Source organism: Panicum virgatum, chromosome 9N (genome assembly GCF_016808335.1).
Source record: "Panicum virgatum strain AP13 chromosome 9N, P.virgatum_v5, whole genome shotgun sequence".
NCBI lineage: Eukaryota > Viridiplantae > Streptophyta > Magnoliopsida > Poales > Poaceae > Panicum > Panicum virgatum.
In genome coordinates, this window is record NC_053153.1 from 2,660,561 (window position 1) to 2,684,961 (window position 24,401).

A 24,401-nucleotide genomic window follows, 5' to 3' on the forward strand; every position below is an offset into this window, starting at 1 on the left:
TGCTACGATTCCCCTTCTTCTTTATGCTTTAGCTGGAAAACCCTAGGCCTTTGGGCATTAATTGCGTGATTTTGGGCACGATTTGCTTAAACAGAGGCATATTGGACTTGAACTTAGGGATTATAAACATGAACATGGGCCTTTAATCATGAAATCAAACATTTAGAGGGTCCAATCTCAGGTCTAGATGGCTCTGGTGCCATTGTTAGATGTATAGGATCTCTAGCCTAAGAGAGAACCACAACAGGAGCTCGGATTATGGTTAATACCTTGATCTTGAGCTCCCGTTTTCTTGTACTTCCTCTGTTCTTCTTGTTCTCCTTCTTCTTCTAGCCGGTTAGGGCTTTAGGAAGTCTCTTCCCAGTGCTTTAGTGCTCTGTGGATTGGGTTTCTTAGGGGCAGAGGCTTAGGACAGTCTCAAGGACGTGCCTCTGCCCAGGGGTTTCATCCCCTTATATTGTTGAGCACTACACACTGGGGGGGACTCCCCTGGTGTGTTCTAGGAGGGGCTCCAATCAAGCCCCTCATTAAATGAGGGTCAAAATGGTGGCTCACAGTTTAGACTGTGATCACCTTTGTGTTCACACCAACAATCAGTGCCCTTGTTCCTCACCTGACAAGCAGAACAATGTGAAGACAACCAACTGCAACATGCGCCGCAATAGCATGCTGGGATGATCACAACATGAGGCTGCGCTCCATGCGCAGGCCTTGTCAGGAGCGCGGCTGCAGTTTTGGTGGCGCCGTCGTCCAGTTGACAACGACGACGCGGCAGCCAAGATCGAGGTCGCGCACTCGCGCGGCAGCAGTTCCGATGGCGCCGTCCAGTTGACGACAGCGGCGCGGCAGTCACGATCGAGGTCGTGCACTCCCTTCCTTTGCAGTTCCGGTGGCGCCGTCCATTTGACGGCAGCGGCGCGGCGGCCACGATCGAGGGCGCGGCAATCACGATCGACGTGATCTTCTGGGTTTGGTCGTGGGCTAATCACATTAGCAATTGAGTAATTGAAGGGGTTATTGGCAACTTGCGCGTGAGACTGAGGGGAGAAGTGGAGGGGTTTATGAGCAAAACCTGCATGCACCATTGGATGAGGATCGTGAGGACGGAGTGCTCTGCTTGCACGATTGCACGAAAGGCCTGTTTGCATGCTAGTCGCCGCCAGGTCTGCGACAGAACCAAAGTGGACGAATCTACAAGGTCGAACCCATCGATGTAAGCATGTGCGTGTTACGAAGGGGGGATGAGGAGTACCTCAGAAGTTAGGAGAGGGGAGCCTCGCCGGGGACCGGAGTAGGAGAGAGCGTGGCTGTCAGACCGTCGCCGCTTGGCCGGCTTCGGCGGCGTGGGAACTGCGAAGAGAATCGGCGTGTGCGCTGAGACCTGAGAGATGCACGCAAGACCAGAGTTTTGGACTCAATTCGCAAGCCTTTCAGGTGCAACCGCTGTTTCCTTAGTGGGCCGGATCCTCCTCAGGCCCAATTGAAATGAGCCCGGCTCTCAAACGACAAGTATTTGGACTCTCTCTGTTCTTGCTGCAATTTCACCCATCGTTATTCATTCAGCCCAGCTACACCTCGCCTTTCCTTAAAAAAAAAAGACTACATCTCTCAAAAAAAAAAGACTACACGTCGCCTACCTTGCTGGCAGGTACCACCGTATACATTTTCCCCTTTTCCTTGTATATAATAATATTTTTTTCTTTTATCAAGAGATACCATATTCAGTATTTCATTTCCTCCCTTTGTTCTTTCCGTATGATTTGGAGCTACACCTAATCTAATTGAACTGGTCCAGATGGTATTCCCTGAGATCGAATTCAAACTAGTTTTTCAATCATCAAGAAAAGAAATGAGTATCCATAGCTTTCGATCAATATAAGACGGTTTCCCCCCTCTGAACTTGGTGGCGGTAGCGTGACAAGAATGGTCACATGCAACTTGACCGCCGCCTGAATGCGAAGTGAGAACTCAGACTGCCGCAACAGGCGCAGTGAGTCGATCTCTCATAGGAGCACGTAGGCACGAGCCAAATTAGAGTGGGCGAGTGGCAGTGTGCTTGCAGGTTTCACCAGAGCGGGACGAACGAACGACGGCCCTGGCCTGGCCTAGCCTGGCCTGGCCCATGAATAGTCACGTCTCTCTCCAGCCAGTCCTGTGAGTCTACTATTCCTATACCTTTCCCAAACACTGCACCAAGCCCAAACCAAACCCAAAATGCTCGGCGCCCTCGGCTGCGCTAGCTTTTTTCACGCGCAACTCGGAAAGAAATAGGTATCTCGATCACCTTTATCATGTGTGCTCGGCCGGTCGAGGAGTACTAGTCATTTTTTATAGGACCAAACCAAAACAATACCCATGTCAAATCTTTGACAAATATCATGTGGTGGGCTGACGGAAGTAATTAAGGAAAGAAAATGGCGTCTGGCCTCTCGCCAGCGCAGCGACGAAACGCCGCAAGAAATGGCACTACCGCCATGTAATCTAGTACCCAGCTTTAAACATAAAGCAATTATCAACCAGTTCAAAATACTATAATTTGTCACACTGGCAAAATGTAGTTAGAAAATTCCTGTCGCCAGGATGAGTCCTTGAGGAAGAAAAAAGAAACAAAAAGATCAATAATGTCGTAAGGATAACAAACAGTAAAACAGGTACGGTACCCGGCATGTCTCCATTTTAAGGTCATGTAAATTTTTGGATTTTGGTACTGTAACAATTTCGTTGTTATTTGATAATTAATATCTAATTATAAATTAATTAAGTTTACCAATTAGTTATTTTTCCAACAGCATTTAATGTTTCATATATATGATTGAAGATTCGATGTGATGAATACTATAAAAAAAATTTAGGAACTAAATATGGCCTAAAGTCTCCGAGAACAAATCTCGGCTTGCCCACACACGGCAGGCAGAGGACGACTCCCTACGACTACGAGGTTCCTAGCTGCTACGGGGATGTCATAACGTAACGGCGGCCACCTCTCCTGTCCCCGCAACAGAAAAATTAAAGATGCGGCTGCAGTGCTGCTCCACGCACGGATCGGAGGACAAGGACTTGAGTGGCCGGCCGGCCGCTACCCACATCATATCCATCTCCCGGAATGGACATGGATGATTGGATTCCACACCACCTTGGCCTCTTCCCTTTCCCTTTAAGGCCCCTTGTCGCTCGGCTAGCTCGACCGACACCGACCGCGCGCGGCGCCGATCGGTGCCAACGCCTCACCAAACGCTAGCGTAATTGCCTCCACTCTCCGTCCACTAGCAGGGTATGTAGTAGATGTAGATCGTCGACGTGCTCCTCCTCTCGTCGCCGGCCGCCGGCCGGGCAAATAAAACATGGCCGCGCACTTGCGCCCCTCCCCAGCTGAATGCCTCCTTCTAATTTCCCTCAGATCACACGTACGCCGCCTGTCTGATGCCGGCCGGTGGCGGCTGTGCTGCCATGATATATGCACACATGGTACGACGGTGGCATCATGCAAAGGCCGGCCAGGCCTGATCGGACGGAGGACATGAGGCGACACATCGATGCTAGCTAGGACTAGGGCTAGGAGACGACGACGCCTAGGTAGCCAAGTAGCCAGCCGGCTAGACGTGAGAGATGCCAAAGCACGGACGATGCTCAGGCCCCCAGCGTCTCCATCTCCAGACGGCTGACGCGCCGCGGGCCATGCCTTGCCGGCGCGCACTTGATGCGGATCGGATCGGAGTACACACAGGACCATGCACGCACGCACGGTCACGCATATGTAGTGCCGGCCGGCCGATGGAGTTAATTGGACGTCAGGCCGCCGAGCGACGGCGGCAGGCGGTGCACGTAATGACCTGGACGGCATTGGGCTGCATACGCATCGAGCATTTTAACTGAGTGTCTGACGCTGTGGGTGTCTTTTGGCTGTTGGGCCTGAATTCTGTTGTGAACCGTTTAAACGTTGTAAACTGTGTTGCTTCGCCTTATCAAAGATAGAGCAGGGCGTGTTTCCTGTTCCTCTAAAAAAAACTCGGGGGAGGCTGGGAGCCAGAGGCAGACGACAAATGGCTGGACATGAAGAACTGAAAAAAAAAATCCTTCGAGCTGGGGAAAATAGCCATGACATGCCGGGGCAGCCAATTAGGGAGGAGCTCGTGGCGTGAAGTAGTGTGATGGTTGCAGTTTTCCATGTGTTGTGTGATGAGTGACAACTTTGTTTTTTTAGCTGGAAAAACATGTGTTCTGGGCGTTTTTTGGTTCTGTAAAAGAGGGTGAGTTGGAGAGCTACTGATGAATGGCTTGACCGTTCAGATGCTATAACGCACTGTCTTTTGCAATGCTCTGCAAGAGGGGTGCTGTCCTCTAGTGAAACTCTAAAAAGGTACTGTGCAACAACTCGAAAGTATTGTTCTCTGAAAATAACAGAATGTTTTTTTAAGAGAAATTTTATTGATTTCAAACACAATACATCAAGGTGATACATTGTTTTAAAATTTTCCCGACCTCTGCCTAACGACACACAGTCTAAAAAGAGTTTGATAAAGATCCTTCCACACTAATGACTGTCAATCCTAAGACTAGACCGCCACCCATGTGCCCGGGCAAAAAAATCCTTAGCCACCTGTGCCATGAAATGAGAGGTCGCTACAAACTTGTCCTGCATAGTATGCTTCTGAAGGATAGCCCATGCACGGAGCCAGTCGCGTAGTTGAGTAGATAACCTGCAAAAAGGAAGATTTTTTGTTATCGAACACCACAGCATTTCTGCATCGCCAAACAGACCAACACAAGGCTGCCGCGCCCAGAAGCACTAGTGGCTTATATTCTTTAGGAATTCTATTGAGCCAACTCCCACACATACTAGGCATATTGAGGTTTTGGTATGCCTCAGGCCGCATAGACCGAAGTCCATACCATTCTCGCGAATCGGCAGTCAAAAAACAGATGTCGTATCGTTTCATTTTCATGATAGAACAGCACTGTTGGTTCCCCTGCCAATTCCGTTTTGCCAGATTATCCTTTGTAAGAATGACGCCTCGTCTAAGATACCATGGAATATTTTTATCTTGAGTGGGGTTTTTAATTTCCATATTCTCTTATTTAGGTTAGGAGTGTTCTGATTCATTAATCCCAGATAATGTGACTTTACCGAAAAAAACACCCGTCTGGTCTAGGTTCCATTTAAATTCATCCTTTTCTTGGCTAAGAACTATAGTTGATAGACGTGAGACAAGATTACTCCACATCACCAACTTATTGCCAATTAGATCTCTACGCCAGGAGAGGTTCGGGGTCTGTGTACTTAGTACATCAGTCATCGTATTCTATTTCTTCCTGACTATATTATAAAGTTGTGGGTATTGACCGCATAAAAGACTATTTCCTAACTAAGAGTCTTCCCAGAATTTTACTTGAGAACCATCCTTTATCACGAAAGTTTCGTATCTTAAAAGATCTCGTTTTACCTCCATCAGACTTGTCCAAAAATGTGAATCTCCGCTCTTCAAAAAATGTGACTTGGAAAAATCTTCTTTTCTACGCCGACGACGGCGACGAGTCGGGCGGGGGGGGGGGGGGGGGGGGGGGGGAATCATTTTTCTCCCGTAAGATAAAGCATTGCTCTTTTCAGGTGCTTGCGAGGGGGAGAGAATGAAGAAGAAAAGAAAAGTACCTGAAAAATGCAACACTTGTTTGTTGGCTTCGGGAAAGAGACGAGGCAAGGGCGAGACTGCAGACCTGGACACCACAGCCGCGCACGCGCAGGACAACGTATGGAATGGTGGAAATTGGTAAATTTCCTTGGCGAGACGACAGGGAGAGGACAGGATGGCCGGGCACTGTTCCTTGTTCATGCAGACCGTAGCAACGCAACGCAACAGAGTTAGCCTGGACCCGAGGACCACCGCCGCCCACCGTGTGCGGCCAGCACGAGACCTGGCAAGAACGCCGGCCTTGATCCGGCACTCCCGTGCGCCGGAACAGGGACGCTGCTGGCCGGCCCGGCGAGCTCTGACTGGTGGGTCGTGGCCAATGCAATGGCGGAGCAGTGAAATTATGATGGTCAAATCACTGAAGCAGGCATGCAGCGAGCCGCGGCCACTGGGGATGGCCGAGGGCCCCTGGCTACTGCAGTTGGAACAGCGTCACGAGCCGGTGCCGGCCGGGCCCTCGCTTTAACCTCCGGCCGATCGAGCAGCAGACAGCTGGGGCTCACTGGAGGCCATTGGCAATGGCAATTGGCTGCTCCGGTGCTCCCCCCATCTCTCTCCATCACCAGCATGCAGTCACGGCTCCCGAAACGGAACATGGGGTGTGTTTATATCCCACAAAAACCCCCCACATCCAAATTTTTCATCACATCAAAATCACATCGAAACATTAAATATAGCAAATAATCCATGCATGGAGTATTAAATGTAGGTAAATAAAAAAACTAATTGCATAGTTTTGATGTACGTTGCGAGACGAATCTTTTGAGCCTAGTTAGGTCATGTTAAGACAATATTTACCATAAACAAACGAAAAATGCTACAATATACTACAATGTCCGATATGACTTTTCACATCTTTTTCCTCCGTCTAAACACAGCCAAAGGGCCTCTAGCTTAGTTGGTTAGAGGAACCCAGCGGCACTCCTCAGGTCCTGGGTTCGACTCCTCGTGGGAGCGAATTTCAGGTTGAGGTTAAAAAACCCCCTCGCCTGCCTCATGTCCAAAGCACTGTGGAGCCCGGCCTAACTCACAAGGCGACGGGCCCCCGTGTACGGGTGGGGCAGGGGTTCGGGGGTTTTCTTGGCCTGCTGTGAGAAGGTCATTCTACCTCTCAAACAATGCCGTGGGGGCGGTCTTACCCCGCAGGTCAAGTTTTTTTTTTAAACACAGCCATGGCGAGAGCCAGGAGAAAGCGCCGAAACCGCCATCACCGAAATGGGGCGGCACGTCGCCAATTCGCCATGGCCTCGCAGCTGCCGACCTCGGGAGTTGGGAGCACCAAGCAGTGGGGTGGGTTGGCGTCCCTCCTCCCCTATGGCTATCGGGCGGAGCGGGCGCAAACGGGGAAATAACGAGAAGGGGGTGAGCGCGACGTGGGACGGCGAACTGTGCCGCTCCAGTGCTCCCGACGGGACACACGCGGGCACACACGGAGGCGGAACGCCTGCCCACCACCCATAGGGCGGGCGGGGGAAGGGAGGGAGCCCTCGCACTCACAGGCAGCTCGCCCAGTCACTCGGTCACTGTCATTGTCAGTCAGTAGCAGTCAGCCAGTACTGGGGCACTCCTGTTCCTAGTACAGCTAGGCTACTACTCGACCTCTCCCTCTAGGCTCTAGAGGCTAGAGCCAGCCCTCTGCTTACTTTTGCTTGCTCCGGCAGTTCAGTGGCGTGTATAGTAGTAGGAGGAGCGTAGCATATCACCCAGCCTGTACTCGGGGGCGTTTAGTTTCCAAAATAATTTGCACAGTACTTATCACATCAATTTTTTAGATACATACATAGAGTATTAAATACTGTTGAAAAAATAACTAATTATATAATTTAATTAATTCTTACAAGATAAATCTAATGATGCTAATTAATTCATAATTAAATATTAATTATCAAATAACAACAAAATATACTACAGTTCCCAAACTCAAATTTTTTTCACCAACTAAACACCACATTGGCTAGCTCCACAAGGCTAGGTATACCACTAGCTTTCACTTCACTGTGCGGACTTAACTGCAACAGTGCGGCCGGGGTGGGTGCCCACGCGCCCATCAGGAGCTGGCGAGCTGCTCCCCCACCCCTCCCAAAGTGGTGGGTGCCAATCGCAACGCCAACGGACAGCCGCTGACAGCCGAGGGAACGTACGAGGCCCAGTCCCCTTTCCCCAGAGGCGGCCCGCATGTCAGCCGGCGCCACCACCCGGACCCGGGGGCCGGCTACAGTGCCGGGCCAGGGGGGCTGCGCTAGCGCCGCGGCTGCTGCGGGTAAAACGCAACAGTACTGGCAGATTTGCCATTTCCTCTCATCCTGAAAGGCAAACTTGAAACTTCTCATGCAAATTTAAAACAAAAGGAGTCAAACTCCTGAAGCAGCTTGTGTACATCCATGATCCGGTATAAGAAGAAATACACTGATGCATGGGTAGAAAAATCTCAACCATGACAAATCCAAGGCATTGTAGCAATAGCCCATATTTTAGCAAGGGCACCATACCATAACATACCGTACCAGGGAGGGAGACGAGCCATACTGCGTCTTCTGGCTCTCGCTTTCCTCCCAATAATAAACAACCGTTACCGGGAAGCAAGCTGCACAAGATCAGCTCCTGCCGTCCCATTGGCCCAAGGAATTGAGCCGGAGCAGCAGGCTGTCAAGTGTCAAGCGGCCTAGGGGAAGAAGAATTGGTGGTGGTTCGGGAACTGCGTCGCCGGAGGGCGAGACGGCAACGGCACGCCGCCGCTCGCGCCGCCGGGGGCGGTAGAGAATCCTGATGATGCTGCAGAGTGGTGCAACGGCATGTGAGGGGAGCCCTGCATTTGCCATGCCCAGGGGGGGAACGGCTGCTGGGCGCCCAGCTCAGGCCTTCGCTCCATCATGGTCCTTTCCTGCAGTTGCAACACACCACAAGCATGAGCCTCTTTGTTAACTTTTGACCACAGTAACGGCTTACCTGAAAATCATTCATCACAGCGTGAGCCTGAAAATGCATTTGGTTATTCACCAAAATCAAAATAGACTCAGCTAAGGATGATTATTAGTGAGTATGAAAGACTTCTTCAAAATTCTGTTTTTTTTGTATATATATAGGTAAAATCAAAGACTTGACACTAGCTCTGCTTCCTGGTAAACTCAGAGCATCCTCAGGACCAAAGCTGCAACACGTGATCACTGATCAGCGTACCAAGATGCATCCCATGTTATGTCATGATGAAGCTGTAGGGTGTTTTTTTTTCAAAAGACGCAAAATGGGCAGAAGTGCCTGATCGCATCAATCAGTTCACACGCCAAACAGTAACACTAGTGAGTACTGCGTAGTACAATGCTGAGGGGTGTTTAGTTGGTGAAAAAGTTTAGGTTTGGGTAGTGTAGCACGTTTCGTTGTTATTTGACAATTAATGTCCAATCATAGATTAATTAACACATCATTAGATTCATCTCGTAGGAATTAGTTAGACTGTGTAATTAGTTATTTTTTTCCAACTGCATCTAATACTCCATGCATGTGTTCAAAAACTTGATGTGATGGGTACTGTACAAAAATGTTTGGGAACTAAACGCTGCCTGAGATACCAAAAATAAAGCGCTTTAGTTTCCAAGAAACAAGACATTTCATTGGAAATTTCAAAACATGTTAACTGTTACAATTTTTCTCGGTGACCCCATTCAAACAAGTAACACAGGAAATGGAACTGAGAAACTGTCTAACTAGCAAGTATCAGTATACAATTAAGTAGCTAGATCAGTATAGAAGAAGACATGTTGACATATTTTAGCTTTTTCTTTTCTTTTCTTCTTGGAATGATACAATAATAGTTTGGACTAATTGATACGCACGATTAGCAATTTGTGAGAATAACAGAAAAGGCTTGGTGATACCTGATGGTTCGGAAAGAAGCCAGCACAAGCTGATGAGTACAAGCGCTGACCGTGAGATGGTACTGCTTGGCTTTGGTGATACATAGGCCACGGGGACGATGAGCTCATTGGCTACAGCAAGATATAGGTGCAAATATCGTAAGATCAATAATAGTCATAGCCTCATAGGACCTGGACCACGAATTTATATCCCAACCAACCACAGGGCAATCAAACAATCCTATGAATCCGTATAGTGTAGGAACTATCAGAGGCTAAGATTCCACATGAAGATCCAAGACAAGTCAGCCTAGTTGCTTCCATCTTAAGATTCTATTTTTTCTGGATACCTTTTTAGCTACTGCAAGTAGAAAATACAAAAAAAAAATCAATGGCAGAGTAATCTTGAAGCAAGTTTACCTGAGTAGTCATCATATTCGATGATTCAGGGGAGTCGCATGTTGGCTGGAGGCCAGCTAAAGTATTATCCATTCTAGGGTCTTGCACATTAGGTTGTGAAATCCGCAGATCCAAATCAACGGCATCAGCATCAACAATTGCTAAGAACATAGTGATAATTATGAGATACAGCCCGGATACTTTGGCTGGTATGAAAAAAAAAACTACAGCGCGGCTGTTTGTAATACCCTCATTTTCGGTGTCGGGCAGGGCATCTCCTGCATTGTAGGAGCTAGGCTCGAAGTTAGTAACAGCTTCCCTCCCATTGAAGCGAAGGGCTGCCCTGTCATATGCCCTACCAAATCCAACAAGCATGAATGTCAGCAAATTAATGGAGCTGATAAAATCATTGCCATGCCCATGCCCTTGAAGAAAATGAGCAGTGAAAATTATTTTATTACCTTGCAGCTTCAACTTCGCTGTCAAAGAGCCCAAGATAGATGTACCTGCATGTGAATTCCAGTTCAGAGATATGTCTCAAGAAGGATGCCTAGACTTGTAGGCCTTGACAAAAATGGTCCTTGGCTAAAAAGCGCAAGAATTGCATTGTCTGCAAATGCACATATGTGAAATCTAGTGGTTGCTGCAAATAGTCTGTATCACATTGTTAGGTGCCATGGAAGAACAATTGAGTGGGGGGAGGGCATCTTTCACCAATGTAACAGAGACACACTAACTACTAGTAGCATGGATTATAAAACACACTGACCCCAACAAAAATCACGTAGTTGTATTCTCTTCAGTCACCTGCAAGCCTCAAGTAGTCAAGAACCTAACATGATCATAGACTGTGTGGCCTGATCACCACACCCACGCCGACAAATTAAATCATCTATATTTCAACATAATTTGCTCATAACCATGTATAAAAACATTTGAACTAATATAAGCTAACACAGCAGAAACGTTAATAACAGGGGCGACTATGCAGGTCGAAATTTTATTGCCAGCTTACTTCTTGCCAAGAAGCTGGCCCATCCTGGCCTCCCAGCGGCCACACTTGTGCAGCGTCACGCCACGGTACTTGGAACTCCCTCTCGCGAACCCCGTGCTCTGTCGGCGGAGTATGTGCACGAACTCCTCCTTGGTCCAATTCCTCATCTGAAGGCAGACTCATCAATCCACTGCAAGAGATGGAGATCGACCAAGGAAAAAAACTGCAGAAGCCATTCTGACGCAACCATTACCTGCTTCAGATCATCCTCGTAGTCGCCCAGACTGAAGTTGATGTCAGCTTCGAGCCCGCGGAACTTGATCGCAGCTCGATCGTACGCCCTGCGTGATCCAAAATTACCATCTCAGCGCACCTGTCATCAAACTGCAGATCGACTTGAATCCAAGCAAGCCAGAGCTCCCTAACCTCGCAGCTGCGTGCGCAGTGTCAAAGCCACCTGATAGAACAGCATCAGGAGATCGAAACCAAATCGAACGAACGACGACTAATCAACAAGTAAAACTTATAGAACTCAGGCGCTCACCTAGGTAGACTTGCTTCCCGCAATCCCTGCCCAAATCAAGTAGCAGGAGCAGGAGGTGGAGGAGAAAGTGATTAATAGTTCCAGGAGCAGATGGATTAGTAGTGGATGGTAATTACGACGAAGCAGGCGAGGTCAGAGGCTGGGTACCAGATGTGCGACTCCCAGCGGCCCGTCCTCCTGTAGAAGGTGACGCCCCTGTACTGCGAGCTACGCGACCTCGGCCCGCGCCGCGTCTTCTTCGCGGCTGCCACCGGCCTCTGCGCGGCGCCGAGATCCTCGGCGCGGCGTGGCTGCCACACCGGCACCGGCACCGGCGCCGCCGCCCGCTCCGGCTCGGCCGGCGGGGTCGGGGGCGGGAAGAGCTGCCTCGTCGTGAATCCCGAGGAGGCGCCCTGCGCCATCTCGCCGGAGCAGTCGTCGTCGTCGACGGGGCTCCCGAGCAGGCCGAACCGGAAGCCGCCGTCCCCGGAGTTGAGGACGGACGAGCTCGACGTACCCGACTCCTCCAGCGACGCCACATTGAGATCCAGCACCATCTCCGATCCGCGGCCCGCCGGAGGCAAAGTCCGCACCTCCTCCTCCCGCTCAAGCTTCAACTCACCAGCCAGTCAGTCTGCCACCGCCTCCTGCTCCACTACTACCTACCCCACCCTCGAGCTCGATCGGCGGCTCCGACCAATCTACGTGCGCGCATGCACGTCTCTATGGCGCCGGAGCAGGAGCAGGAGCAGCGCAGACACGATAAGTAGCGAGGTCGGAGGAGGAGCAGTGGGTGGTGGTGATGGCCATGGGGTGGGGGTGAGGAGGACGAGAGGAGAGAGAGAAAGGGTAGGGGGAGCAGTGGGAGAAAAGGAAAGGGAGATGGGACGTCGAGGAGGGCCAAGGGTATGAAAGGTAAACTATTTTTGTACAAGGGAGCTTCGCTACGGGCACGCTCGCCTCCGCCACGGCGTTAACGTGTCGCGCGGCGGCTCGCCGGAGGCGGGTTACTTAGTGTTTGCCTGTGGTTCAGAAATATTATAGTTTTTTATGTCGTACTATAGTGGCAATAATAATTATATACTCAACGATTCCATAAGAGGAAATCAAAATTCCAATATTTTTCTAATTCAGTTGAATCAAGTTCTATCATAAAACACGGTATTATAAATGTGGCAGACAGCCATAGGAATATTTGGTTTGTTGAAAAGCAAGTGCTGAAATACTTGTGTCGGCGAATGACTTTTCAGGTAACATCACACTTCAATTGCGCAAGTAGATCAAAGACAGATTCTAGACAATGTATACAAAGATTAGCTTTAGCGTTGCAACATAAAAGTTGATCTTTCTAAATGAAGTAACGTTCAGTGCCCAATATCATATTGTAAACTCCAAAACCGTTGGTAACCACATGTATAGTTCTATATGACAATTTAGTATTATTTAATATTTTTATAAAGAATAATTTGAGGAAAAAATAGTATAAATAAGTATCACGAATAAATAAGCGCACCGTGACACCGATTAGCGTGGGTTTGGAAAGCCGGCGACCACTCCTGACAAGACAAACCCACGAACCAAATGTGCTTATATAGCCTGATACGGGATTCGTTAGCTGGTCCTAATTCTATGGGTTTGATAAATGATATACCAGTGGCCAATCAGCAGCCGACAATGGCGTTGTGCTTGCCCGTTCTCCCACTGCCCCGACCAATAATGCCCCGCGCGGCACAGCGCAGTGGCCGCGCCACGATCGGTACGGCCGGTACTTTGTTTTGCGAAACAAAAGCAGCGCGCCGGACCCGTCGGCACGCTAGAAAAAGGCGCATTATTGCCAGACAAAATCCTAGACTAATCCCGGCGCACAGTGCATGGCGTGCTTAGCCTCGCCAGCCTTGGGCCTGGCTGCCCCGGCTCCCGACGGTCAATGCCGCGCCCGCCCGTGCACGCCGCCGCCGACCCGGCGGCGCGCGGCCGGTCTGTCTCCCCCCGCGCGCGCACGAGCGCCGGCCGTGCCGCCGGCGGCCGCATGGGCGTGGGCGTGGGCGTGGGCGTGGGCGTGGGCGTGACCGCGGCCGCAGCGCGTCCGGGCACGGCCAGTTGGGAAGGCACTCTACGCACGCGTAGCCGTAGGCGTAGGCGTAGCCCACCTCCCGAAACCGCAAAGAAATCCGCGGCGAGCACGAGATGCACGCAAGGGTGGGTTGGGTTGGCGACGACTAGCAGTGTCGCCAGATCTCCTCGAGCCCAACCCCTAACGGTTCTGACACATCCATCCATCAACCCATCAACAGTGGCGCGACCCGTGCTGACGTGCTGGGGCTCAGCATCAGCTCAGCTCAGCTGCTGCACCCGTCAGGTCAGGGGCTCAGGGAGTCGGGGCAGGGCTCTGTGTGCCCCGTGCCCGTGCCGGGCCCGTCCGTGCGCATGGGGCGCTCGCATTATTCGGGTAGCCGGGAGCCCCGTGCCGGCGCGGCGCGGGTACCTGTCCGTGCGGCTGTGCCGTGCCGTTGGTAATCCGGGGGCAACGGGGAAACGTTGTTCGCCTCGTTTCTAGAAAAAAAAAAGCGTCGGCGGCCGGCGGGCGGAACAGTGCCCCCGGGAAACTACACGCGCGGCGGATCCCGGTGAGCGCTCGGCGCGCCCGTGACGACGGCGGCGCGGTGGGGCCGGCGACAGCACGCCACCAGTGGCTTTGGCGCCGGCCAGGCGCACAGTGCTCCTTCCAACTTGAATGGGCGTCCGGTGAGTGAGAGCCTGGCCCTGGCTCCAGCCTCTGGCTGGCTGGCTTCCTCTGCGGCGGCCGGCCGCAGGCTAACGTACTCCGCTCGTGCCGCGCCGTGCGCGGCGGGGAGGAAACGTGGAGCGCGCCCGTGCCAGTCCCTTCGCGGCTTATTAAATGCCCTACCGCGACGTCGTGGTGGCGCTTCCGCGCGTCGCACGGCTTTGGATCTCGTGGCGCGTCGTGTTCTCGCCTGACCGGGAGATCTAGTAGTCGTAACCAGATGTGACATCGTAGCACTGAGGATTTTTTTTTTGATAATACGCTTCTGTATTCCATAGTTAAGGATGACGTACAAGAACCCGTAGAAATACAGAACCATACGTGGAGGATACATGGATGGCTGTTTCCGCCAAACTACGAAAAGGACCCTGAAAAAATAGAAAATTACAACGGCACCCCTGGATCCTTCTCAAAGCAGCCTGGCTCGAACTCGTCGCCGCCGACCGACGCTGCCGGAGAAGAAGCCGAGCGCCCCACGAACCGGAGGAGCCCCATCGCACGCAAGCTTTGTTGGAGTCGCAATAGCAAAAGTCATCGGCGAACGCACGTCGACCGGGGACACACCCCCAACACCTCCGATTCCTGGATCGAACCACACCGTTGACGACCACCGCCGCCAAGGGGAAACCGGGCCAGATCCAGCTGCCAAACTTCCGCAGCACCCGCAGCCATCGCTGCACCCTTGAAACAAAAGAAGGCCAGCAACCACCCATCAGGCAGAAAGGGAAACTCACTGGCCTCAGGCTCCGAAAACGGATCTCCCCGACCTCGCCGGTCAAGCTGGAGCAGAGCCGCACCGGGGCGAGGAAGAAGCTGGGAGACTTTATTCCTCTGCGCCGCCATCGCCTCGCCGACGCCGCCAGGAACACCATGCCGTAGAGGACCACCCCCCGGCGAAACCTAGCTATGCCGACGACCACCGACAGCAAGCACCACCTAGGACTAGGGAAGAAACTACCTATTTTATATACACCCGCACGTCGATTCTCCGGCCCCGCACCATCTCCGACGCCACTCTGGCCGCTGGAGACGGGGGAGGCCGGCGAAATTTCCGCCGGGAAAGCTTTCCGCCTCCCTTTCGCCTCGAGCAACTGTAGCTGGGGGGAGGACGGAAGGACCGAGAGAGAAGGGGGTAGCGTAGCACTGAGGATTAGAGCCGTGAAAGCAAGGTGTGGGGTTATTTTTCCTGATTTTTTTCTCTGGTTTCGTTTTTTTTGTTGGGCCACTACTGAATGCAGCGCACTTTACATGGCAATAACGGCCCAAAAAGGCAAAGGGGCTGATTTTCCGCCCAAAAAGCGAAGCAGTAAAAATGTGGTCCAAATTAGTCGACCAAAAGGCCTCAGCCCATTTACTCGAACAGAGCACGAGCCCTAGCCCAGGTCCGAAGGGATATAAGCGCCTCGCCCACACCTGGCTCCAAACCCTTTCGCCGCCGCCGCCGCCGCCGCCGCTAGCTCCAGCGCCCCGTCGGTCGCCCTTCTCCCGCTACAAGCTTGGCGTCACCTTCGCCTATCCAACATGGGGTAATTGAACATGCTGCATTCTCTATCTGATTTCCCAGTTCTTAGGCGCGATTCCATGAATTTTTAGCAGTTTTTTCTAGATCTATTAGATGCCAGCGTTTCAACACCTTACCTTGCGATGCATGTTGTTTACTGTACTTGTTGATACAAAGGATTTTTTGAATGCTTGCTGAGTAGTGGATTTGATGTCGAACCTTTGCCTCATATGATGGGCGTTATCGAATTACTAGCGATAGGGTATCCCTTGTATTGCCCGTTGGTGGACACGGTCTGTTGCCTAATTAGATGCATGATTCGTAGTTAGAGCTGCCGAGTTCGCATGGTTTCGTGTTCGATTCTAATCATGTTTCTAATCTGTAGCAACTGAATTGACTGAAATTAGTCTAAAATGGTGGTCTCACTGTCGTGCTGAAAATTTTGAGACTGTTGCCCGTCATATAGTTTACTTCTGCTTACACTAGTCTTCCTGACTCCTGATCCGCTGGCATAAGCATGTATTTTATGCTGTGCAGTATCATTATGGTGCATCTGCAATGCTGGTTGCTTGGCAATATTATCTCCTGCTAGTTTCTAACTTCTGTACACTGTCTCAAAATTAGAAATTCTGAAGGTTAACACTCTGCTAATTTTGTGCACCTACCTATACTGATGCAGAAATCTCACTCTGTCATGTCTAACTGTGAATACCTGTTTTTTCTGCTTTAACATGTACTAAATAAAGGGATTCATAGAGTAGTTCAATGTTTGCTGATTCCATTTTGTTTCTCTTATTAGAAAGCTGCATACCACCAGCTTGCACTATACAATCCTTACAACAACAACAACAACAACATAGCCTTTTTTCCCAAGCAAGTTGGGGTAGGCTTGCACTATACAATCCTTATAAAATCAATTTAGATACATTTTCACATTTAATCTGAACAAACGCCCTCGTAATGGATTGCAGAGACCAAGGAGAAAATTAACTGTGAGTTGGCTTCGTTGGCTGCATGCATGTGGACTTAATTGTTTGGAAAGAACCGCGGCATGCAGACCAAAATACGACACTTATTCGCGACTTTCTCCCAAAACCAAATACGACACTTAAAAAGAACGGAGGAGTAGTACTAGTGTGGTTCTAGGGCTCACTGCGATATAATAGCATGTCCGTTTGTTGAGCCCCAGAGCTTTACATGGTATCACGTCTACTGTCACTCTATGATTTACGCGCAATGATTCAGTTTATTTGCCACATTAGTTTCTTTGAAATGGTTATGGAAATCTAGATATTTTCTTGTTCGTTTGCTCTGACAGTTGTCTGATTTTCCATGTAGTTACTCATGTGGCTGCCAAACATAAATAAAATCGTATGTTTTTAGGGTTGTATTGTAGTGCTTTTAATTAAGTCGAGCTTTGTACCTACAAGATAATACTCTCTGGGCATACTTGTAGCAGATGATTCCGAAGTAGAAGTCTTATAGCAGATAAATAGAGTTCAGGTGTTGAGCCACACAGTTTAATAGATCTCTGCTTTATAAAATTTGCATTCAGCCTGGCATTCTTTTGTAGCTGGAGCATTAGCAGGTGAAGATTGAATATGGTGCACACTGAAAAAGCAGTAGCTTTATTTGCTTCTTGATATTTAGGATTGGAAATGTTGATGTGGAGTTTGATATGCTAGCCTACATTTTCTGTGTTATGCTAGTTGAATCATTACAAATTCAATTCTTTGTTGGGCTACTTGAGTAAGTACTCCAGTTGACTTTGAAGAAATAAGGAATTTTGTTCTTTAGCTGTATGTTTATAATTGGAAATATTTGATGTGGAGTTTCATATGCTACATTTGCGCTCAAGTTAGTTACATGAATGCTAATGTCTGTAACTCCTGCAGTAAGACACGTGGTATGGGAGCTGGGCGCAAGCTCAAGACCCACAGAAGGAACCAGAGGTGGGCTGACAAAGCCTACAAGAAGAGCCATCTCGGCAATGAGTGGAAGAAACCTTTTGCTGGCTCATCTCACGCAAAGGGAATCGTCCTTGAAAAGATGTGAGTTTGAAATAGACTAGCTGTTAATTTGTTCTGAAGAACAATCAATTCAACTAACACCTGACATACTCTACTTCAATTGCAGTGGCATTGAGGCTAAGCAGCCAAACTCTGCTATCCGTAAGTGTGCCCGTGTCCAGCTTGTGAAGAATGGGAAGAAGATTGCTGCCTTTGTGCCTAACGACGGTTGCTTGAACTACATCGAGGAAAATGTAAGTTCTGTTTCCCCCACTCATTGGGCACTCAGTGGCAAATAATTTTGTCCCTCGGCATTGTTCACTGCTAATTATCGCCCTCGCTATCTCTGTAGGATGAGGTGCTGATTGCTGGGTTCGGTCGTAAGGGTCATGCTGTGGGAGATATTCCCGGTGTCCGTTTCAAGGTCGTCAAGGTCTCTGGAGTTTCCCTGCTCGCCCTCTTCAAGGAGAAGAAGGAGAAGCCGAGATCTTAAACATCTGTTCCCCCTTGCCTTAATGAAATTTGTAATGAATGTTTTTGGTTGTGGCGCATCTGAAGGGCTCTCTCATATCGGAACTCATGTTATGCCTAGATGAGCCTTACCATCAGTACGACAGTTCCTGTATGGCCATAGTTTTGTTGAGAAGCACCAGAATTTGAATTCTAAACTGCTTGTCGGTGTGATATATATATGATCATGTCTTGCCATCGTGGTGTGTTTCTGGAATCTCAGCTGTTAAACTTGGGCCTCGTGTAGGTGAAGCAATGGTCGTCAAACGGCTGCTTCTGCACTACTACTGAATACTGTACACATGTTGACTGTCGCGGTTCGCTGAAGTTATGAACCGATGATGATGGGATCGACGGACCCCAAGGCGTCGCTGGCTGCTGCCGCGAGAACCTGATGCATCGGGCATCAGCGGAGCAGTGTATGTAAAACTGGAAACTGCGATCTGTTTCTGAAACGGCAGGCCAGGCGCGGAGTGACCCACCACGGGCCCGGGTTATGCTTGACCTGGGCCGTATCCCTATCGGCGCCAGGTCAGCAGCCTATCCGGGCCCGCGCCCCCCTATGCCTCACCTAGATGTCCCCTACCACCACTCCAGGCATCTCACCTCCACGTGGGGTCGGCACGAGCCCCGCGCTCCTGGCCCCTCGTGTCAGTGCCAGCACTCCTACGAGGTGGCATCGCGTCGCGGGTCGCGGGGCGTGACCGAAACAAACGAACCCTTTTGCTTCGGCCTGGTGTAATAATAAAGATAGGCGAGGAAGCAAAGCCAGCCGGCCGAATCCCAACTCCTGTGTGCCCCGTCGGCCGCAGCAGCTGCCCGTCCCCGCCGCCTCCGGCCGAGCACGCCGCCGCCACCGCCTCCGGCCGAGCACGCCGCCGCCACCGCCGGCGAGGGCGCGCGTCGACGGCCCGTCCCTTTCGCATGGATATGACCCCCGCGTCCGTCTCGTCCAACCCGCGCTCGGTCGAGGAAATCTACAAGGACTTCTCCGGCCGCCGCGCCGGCCTCGTCCGCGCCCTCACCTCCGGTAACGACCGCTCCCCTCCGCCTCGCCGCAGCGATTTGAGCCTCTCGCAGATCTAACGCCGCGCTCGCCTCCCGTGTCGTTGCTGGTGCAGATGTGGACGATTTCTACAGCTCCTGCGACCCAGGTGAGTGAGATCGATTCGCGGCGGGCTGTTCTCGGGTGCGTGCGTGGAGTGGTGGATCCCGGGCGGGGGCTGAGCGGATCGGTTTTTTTTTGCTTTCCTGCACGCAGAGAAGGAGAATTTGTGCCTGTACGGCCTCCCCAACGGGACCTGGGCGGTGGCGCCGCCAGCGGAGGAGGTGCCGCCGGAGATGCCGGAGCCGGCGCTCGGTATCAACTTCGCGCGGGACGGCATGCAACGCCGGGACTGGCTCTCACTCGTCGCAGTCCACTCCGACTCGTGGCTCATTTCCGTCGCCTTCTTCTTCGGCGCACGCCTCAACGCCAACGATCGGTACCAATGCTATTCCGACACTGGACACTCTGAATTCGATTCGCTCTTTCAAGCAGTCCCTTGAGTTGGTTGCGGCAGTAAATGCTTGTTCTCTCTTTAACTTCAATTTTTGCCGTTTTGGTGAATCGGTTTGTTTGTTTGTTAGGTGACTGGGGAGTGGGCATACGCGTGTTCGTGTTTATGATCTATTTATTTTGTTTCACTTGGTGCATGTGTTTGCATGTGCACATGTTTGGTGTGCTCCTCTTTTTGTTTCCTTTGAGTGAATTAGGGTTCATGCTTTGGGGATGAGTTTACTTTATTGGCACCTTTGCACGCTGTTTTCCTTTCTTTTTCTTTTTGATCCTGCTACAACTGCAACCAGAATCACGAGACTTTACATTTCATGATAACACATTTCATAGGGTGGGATGTAGGTATTCGAATATCATGGGCCCATCTGTTCATTATAGGGTGCCAACCTCTATGTCCTCTTTTCAACTTTATTTCAGAAAATCATGTAGAGAAGTTGAACATTTTGTGCTTTTATGTGCTCCAGAATTTAATGTTCATTGCTTCTGTGAATTCTAATATCAATCCTATTTTTGTTTTAAAGAACAATGCCACAAGTTCTAGAACCAAACTACCAAAGCTTAAAGAGGCATTTACTAGCCTGAAGTCTTCTCCTACATTGATTGCTGGGCCATTCATATCTGAACGCATTCTGACATGCATTGTAGGGTAATTAGTTCTTTCAAAGATGTCTTCATGGTGGTTGGAGAAGCTGCCATTTCCTGGTTGATACAATGTTTACAACGGGAAATACGAATATACTTTGACCAATGGAACAAGGACATGGAAAAAGGAACCCTTTTAATCTTGACACCTTCAACTATTACAAAGCTTCCTACAATGTTCCTGCTTGTTTGCTAGTTCAATTTCTGTACATTTGCTGGATATAATTTTAGCTAATCGAAAAGGTTGGAAAATATATGCAGAATTTAGTGAGGATGCATTTTTGAAAAGTTGGATAATCCTAACAATCATGTGCCAATGTACTGATTTACTGGTATGTGGATTGTTGAAAATACAGAAGGGTATTAGGCAAAATGTGCTTATAGTTAATGCCTATGTCTTCTGAACTGCATGGGGTGGTATATTGATTAATTTGCATTTTTTTTATTTTAATTATAATTTTTCAAAAAGCTCCTACTATACTCATAATGTGCAAATCCCTTTTATTTTTCTCGACTATTTTGTGTATTTTACATTGTGTGAACGAAATATTTGATTGTTTCATTTCATCCTATTATATCTCTTGGGTCTCTTATGTTCTTATTCTCAGCATTTTAATGCTCACCCATCTGTAGTATTTTGAGTGCCTTGGTGTTGAAGTTGTTTAAACCTCCTTTGTTATTTGAGAGAGCTGATTATGTTCCCTTATGTGGACATTCTATTGCAAGTTTCCACTTATGAGAATATCAGTGAGAATTCTATGCATAATTTGTCCTCTGTATGCCTTTCTGGTTGCTGCTTTTTGGTACAGAGCATTTTACAGAACCTCCAGTTTGCATACTTTTGCTCTCTTGCAGACTTAGCTCATCTATACAAATGTAAATTAAATGAAATCGCCTTAACTCAAACCCTTTCGGAAGGAATAGATCTATCACCTTTTGTATTGTAAGTTTCAAACGTCAGCAATCTTTAGTTGTTATGTCACCATTTTTCGACCGCAGGCTTGTTCTGTCTTGTAATACTGGAACGTAGATTCTGATTTTCTCACTACTTCCATCCTTTAGGGAAAGGTTTTGATTTGCATTATTCTTGTACTGTATCATTCTGTCAGCCATTCTTGCATATTTTCTCTATTATAATGTTGTTCTGACTACTTTTTTTTTAATTCTGAACATTTTATTGCACTATTGTTTCCCAGAAAGCCAGTTAGATTCTTTCCCGCTGTACATAACCAGAACAGTGTTACTGGTTTACTAGTGGTGAATTCACAGCTCTTTGTTAACTCATTTACGAATTAGCAAATTGGTAACCTCTGTTTGAAGGCATGTTGTGTCCTGACTGCTGACGAATATCTTTCTAACAGTAAGAAAAATTGAGACTAATTTTGATCCACACTAGGCAATTGATTGCAATAACAAATTATTTGTCAAGTTTGTGAGAAGGTGCTGCAGCCTCTGATTTTATTATTTGCTCCTTTTACTCTTCAGGAAGCGCTTATTCAGTATGGTCAGTGATCTTCCATCCGTCTTTGAAGCATTCTCAGACAGGAAACACGGCAGAGATAGGTCTGGCGTTGATAGCAGCGGCAAGTCTAGACACTCGTCAAAGGTGCCACATTCATCTTTCCAACAGCTAAATATTAAGCTCAAGCTCTGGCTTCAGAAGCTGAGAATCCAGCTGCTTATGTTCAAAATTACACTTGTTGCTTGTCTAGAGAGGAAGCGACGGCCACGTGAAGAATTCTAGAGCAGCAGCTCCTGCTGCCAAACAGTACGATGATGATGATGACGAAGACGACGAGGAGCACACCGAGACCTTTTGCGGGACCTGCGGTGGCCTGTACAATTCGAACGAGTTCTGGATCGGCTGCGACATCTGCGAGAGGTGGTTCCATGGCAAGTGCGTGCGGATTACCCCCGCTCGAGCGGACCACATAAAGCACTACAAGTGCCCGGACTGCAGCTCGAAGAAAATGAGGCAGTAGTAGTGGGGGGGCGTCTGATCTGATCAAAACCATACTCCTGTTGTCTGTCCGCAGCTAGCAGATGTGAATTCGTTTTAGAAACGTTGTTGTGGTGTTGTGTGGTGGTGATAGGAAGAGGCAGAGGACAGAATAGATACATGCTCGTTGCTCGTTCTATAAATGGTCCGTTAATTGTTCATCGTGTTGCCTGTTGCTTCGCAATCGTTGTAGCAGCATGAACTGATGAGTGGTTTCTTCCTGGATCCTGGTGGCTGTAGGTTGTTTCACTTCTTTTCGTGTATGTGGATGGATACCGGATTGGTCCTGCTGTCTAATTTGTAGACTTGAGACAAGTTTCGTAGTTCCAAATCTGCCGCTGCCACCCAACCATCAGGCCATGTGGCTTGCTCTGCTCGTGGGGTTTTCGTTAACCCGGTTGATCCTGTTTAACCGAACGGCAGCATTACGCAACGCACGAGAGGTTCTGGACCTGTGCTTTCGTTTTGGCTTAAGCCTTCGAGAACAAACCATGACTATGTTTTGTTTGATGTCCGTAGGCATGCATGTGAAGGATGGAAGTTTTGATGGTGTCAAAAGTCTAAGGATAGAAGCGGATTGGATTTGGATATCTTGGATATCCATCTTTATGTTTCCTTCTCATTTCCATCTTCTAGGATGGAAGTGGATCGGATTCGTGCGAATACAGTTTTCTTCCCGTTTCTATCCTACAAAACTGATTAGAGAAGTGTTTACAAAGTATCAAAATAATGGTTTGCAGTCAAAACTTAAAACTGATCATTTGTAGTCAAATGACCAATATATGGAGCCTAATTGATTAGGGCCTTTGGCGTTCTTAGCCCCTGTTTCGAAATGAAATTACAATTTTCCCATTTTAATTTTCAGCCGTGCGAATTTGCCTCCGCCTTTTGAAAACGAAGGGAGCGTGTACCCCAATTTCGTGAAGACCAATTAACGGTGTTAAAACTGCTATAAAGAAAACTAGTTTGCCTATGCGGATTTGCCCCTACTAATATGTGAACGTTGTGACATTACCTTTGTTTGTAAAGAAGAACTGGACAATATTTGGACAGCTCTAAAACTAAGTAACAGGGTTCGCATATTTTCCAAATATTTAAGGGGGCTCATTTTGATACAGTAGTAAGTGTTGGGCAGAGGATGATTACAACCAACGCAATGCTCCCGACAAATCATTCACAAACCAATACTACTGGCACGAATATCTCTAGTCTCTACCACTATGCAAGTCTGCAACTGAACAAGCACGGGTATAAACTAATAAACACACCCCACCAAGGCAACCGATGCCATATGCTGCATGCCGATCACACCAGGGCAGCTCCAACCAGGGGCGGAGACGGGGGGCTATGGTTGCCCCCCCTAATAATGAAAAAAAAAATTCCTAGCTCCGCTCCTGCTCCAACAGCGAGCAGCAGCACGAGCGCAGCCACCGCCGCGTGGGCTCACCCCTGGGCACCGCCGCGGGGGATGTCTATTCATCGCATATGCGACGACGCCACATTGCACAAGCCATGTGCTTCTTCTCCGGCGAGCTCCGGCGGCTGGACTTAGGCGGAGGAAGGCGGATGCGGCGGAGGCATCTGCGAGTGGAGGAGGCGGAGGAAGGCGAATGGCGAAGGCGGTGGAGACATCTGCGAGTGGAGGAGGCGGCAGAGGAGCGGAGGAAGGCGGACAACGGCTCCGGTGGCGGGGGAGATAGTGGAAGGCGGAGGCGGCAGGGAGATGGAGGAAATCGGCAGAGATGGCGGAGGCATCTACGAGTAGATCGATTCCACTCGCATATGCGGCTGCGAGTTGCAATGCCTGCGCCCGAGCCGCACGCTTGTTGCCGCGTCGCCTGCAGCAGCATGAGCGCAGCCGCCACCGCGCTAGGTCGCGTGCACCCGCGCCAGGCCGTAGGTTCTGCACGAGCCGCGTGCCTGCTGCCCCGTCGCCTGTTGCC

General features: G+C 49.5%; 3 protein-coding genes across 3 annotated transcripts; 2 read left to right on the forward strand and 1 right to left on the reverse strand.

The window, feature by feature from the left end:
- Positions 1-7,991: 7,991 nt before the first annotated feature.
- LOC120690337 (APETALA2-like protein 2) lies at positions 7,992-12,341 on the reverse strand. The gene is made up of 10 exons (XM_039972961.1): positions 11,623-12,341; positions 11,476-11,501; positions 11,358-11,388; positions 11,185-11,272; positions 10,953-11,098; positions 10,399-10,443; positions 10,186-10,292; positions 9,959-10,098; positions 9,560-9,670; positions 7,992-8,568 (listed from the first exon to the last, which is right to left on the reverse strand). Exons 1-10 carry the CDS (start codon positions 12,009-12,011, stop codon positions 8,350-8,352), a joined length of 1,302 nt encoding a protein of 433 aa, XP_039828895.1. The 5' UTR covers positions 12,012-12,341; the 3' UTR covers positions 7,992-8,349.
- A 3,269-nt stretch (positions 12,342-15,610) lies between these two features.
- Positions 15,611-18,476, forward strand: LOC120689631 (40S ribosomal protein S23). Its single transcript, XM_039971990.1, has 4 exons — positions 15,611-15,765; positions 17,636-17,791; positions 17,877-18,003; positions 18,102-18,476. Exons 1-4 carry the CDS (start codon positions 15,761-15,763, stop codon positions 18,240-18,242), a joined length of 429 nt encoding a protein of 142 aa, XP_039827924.1. The 5' UTR covers positions 15,611-15,760; the 3' UTR covers positions 18,243-18,476.
- A 540-nt stretch (positions 18,477-19,016) lies between these two features.
- On the forward strand, positions 19,017-22,707 carry LOC120689630 (PHD finger protein ALFIN-LIKE 3-like). Its single transcript, XM_039971989.1, has 5 exons — positions 19,017-19,289; positions 19,381-19,413; positions 19,521-19,743; positions 21,945-22,065; positions 22,172-22,707. The coding sequence occupies exons 1-5, from the start codon at positions 19,184-19,186 to the stop codon at positions 22,439-22,441; spliced, it is 753 nt and encodes a 250-aa protein (XP_039827923.1). The 5' UTR covers positions 19,017-19,183; the 3' UTR covers positions 22,442-22,707.
- The last annotated feature ends 1,694 nt before the right edge of the window (positions 22,708-24,401 follow it).

Coding starts and splice junctions, on each gene's coding strand:
- LOC120690337 (XM_039972961.1), bottom strand. CDS start 12,011: ATGGTGCTGGATCTCAATGTGGCGTCGCTGGAGGAGTCGGGTACGTCG. Junction 11,099..11,184: donor ACGAGGATGATCTGAAGCAG/GTAATGGTTGCG, acceptor GTCTGCCTTCAG/ATGAGGAATTGGACCAAGGA. Junction 9,671..9,958: donor CGAATATGATGACTACTCAG/GTAAACTTGCTT, acceptor ATCTTGCTGTAG/CCAATGAGCTCATCGTCCCC.
- LOC120689631 (XM_039971990.1), top strand. Junction 17,792..17,876: donor GGAATCGTCCTTGAAAAGAT/GTGAGTTTGAAA, acceptor CTTCAATTGCAG/TGGCATTGAGGCTAAGCAGC. Junction 18,004..18,101: donor TGAACTACATCGAGGAAAAT/GTAAGTTCTGTT, acceptor CTATCTCTGTAG/GATGAGGTGCTGATTGCTGG.
- LOC120689630 (XM_039971989.1), top strand. CDS start 19,184: ATGGATATGACCCCCGCGTCCGTCTCGTCCAACCCGCGCTCGGTCGAG. Junction 19,744..21,944: donor CGCCTCAACGCCAACGATCG/GTACCAATGCTA, acceptor TTTACTCTTCAG/GAAGCGCTTATTCAGTATGG. Junction 22,066..22,171: donor AGTCTAGACACTCGTCAAAG/GTGCCACATTCA, acceptor TTGCTTGTCTAG/AGAGGAAGCGACGGCCACGT.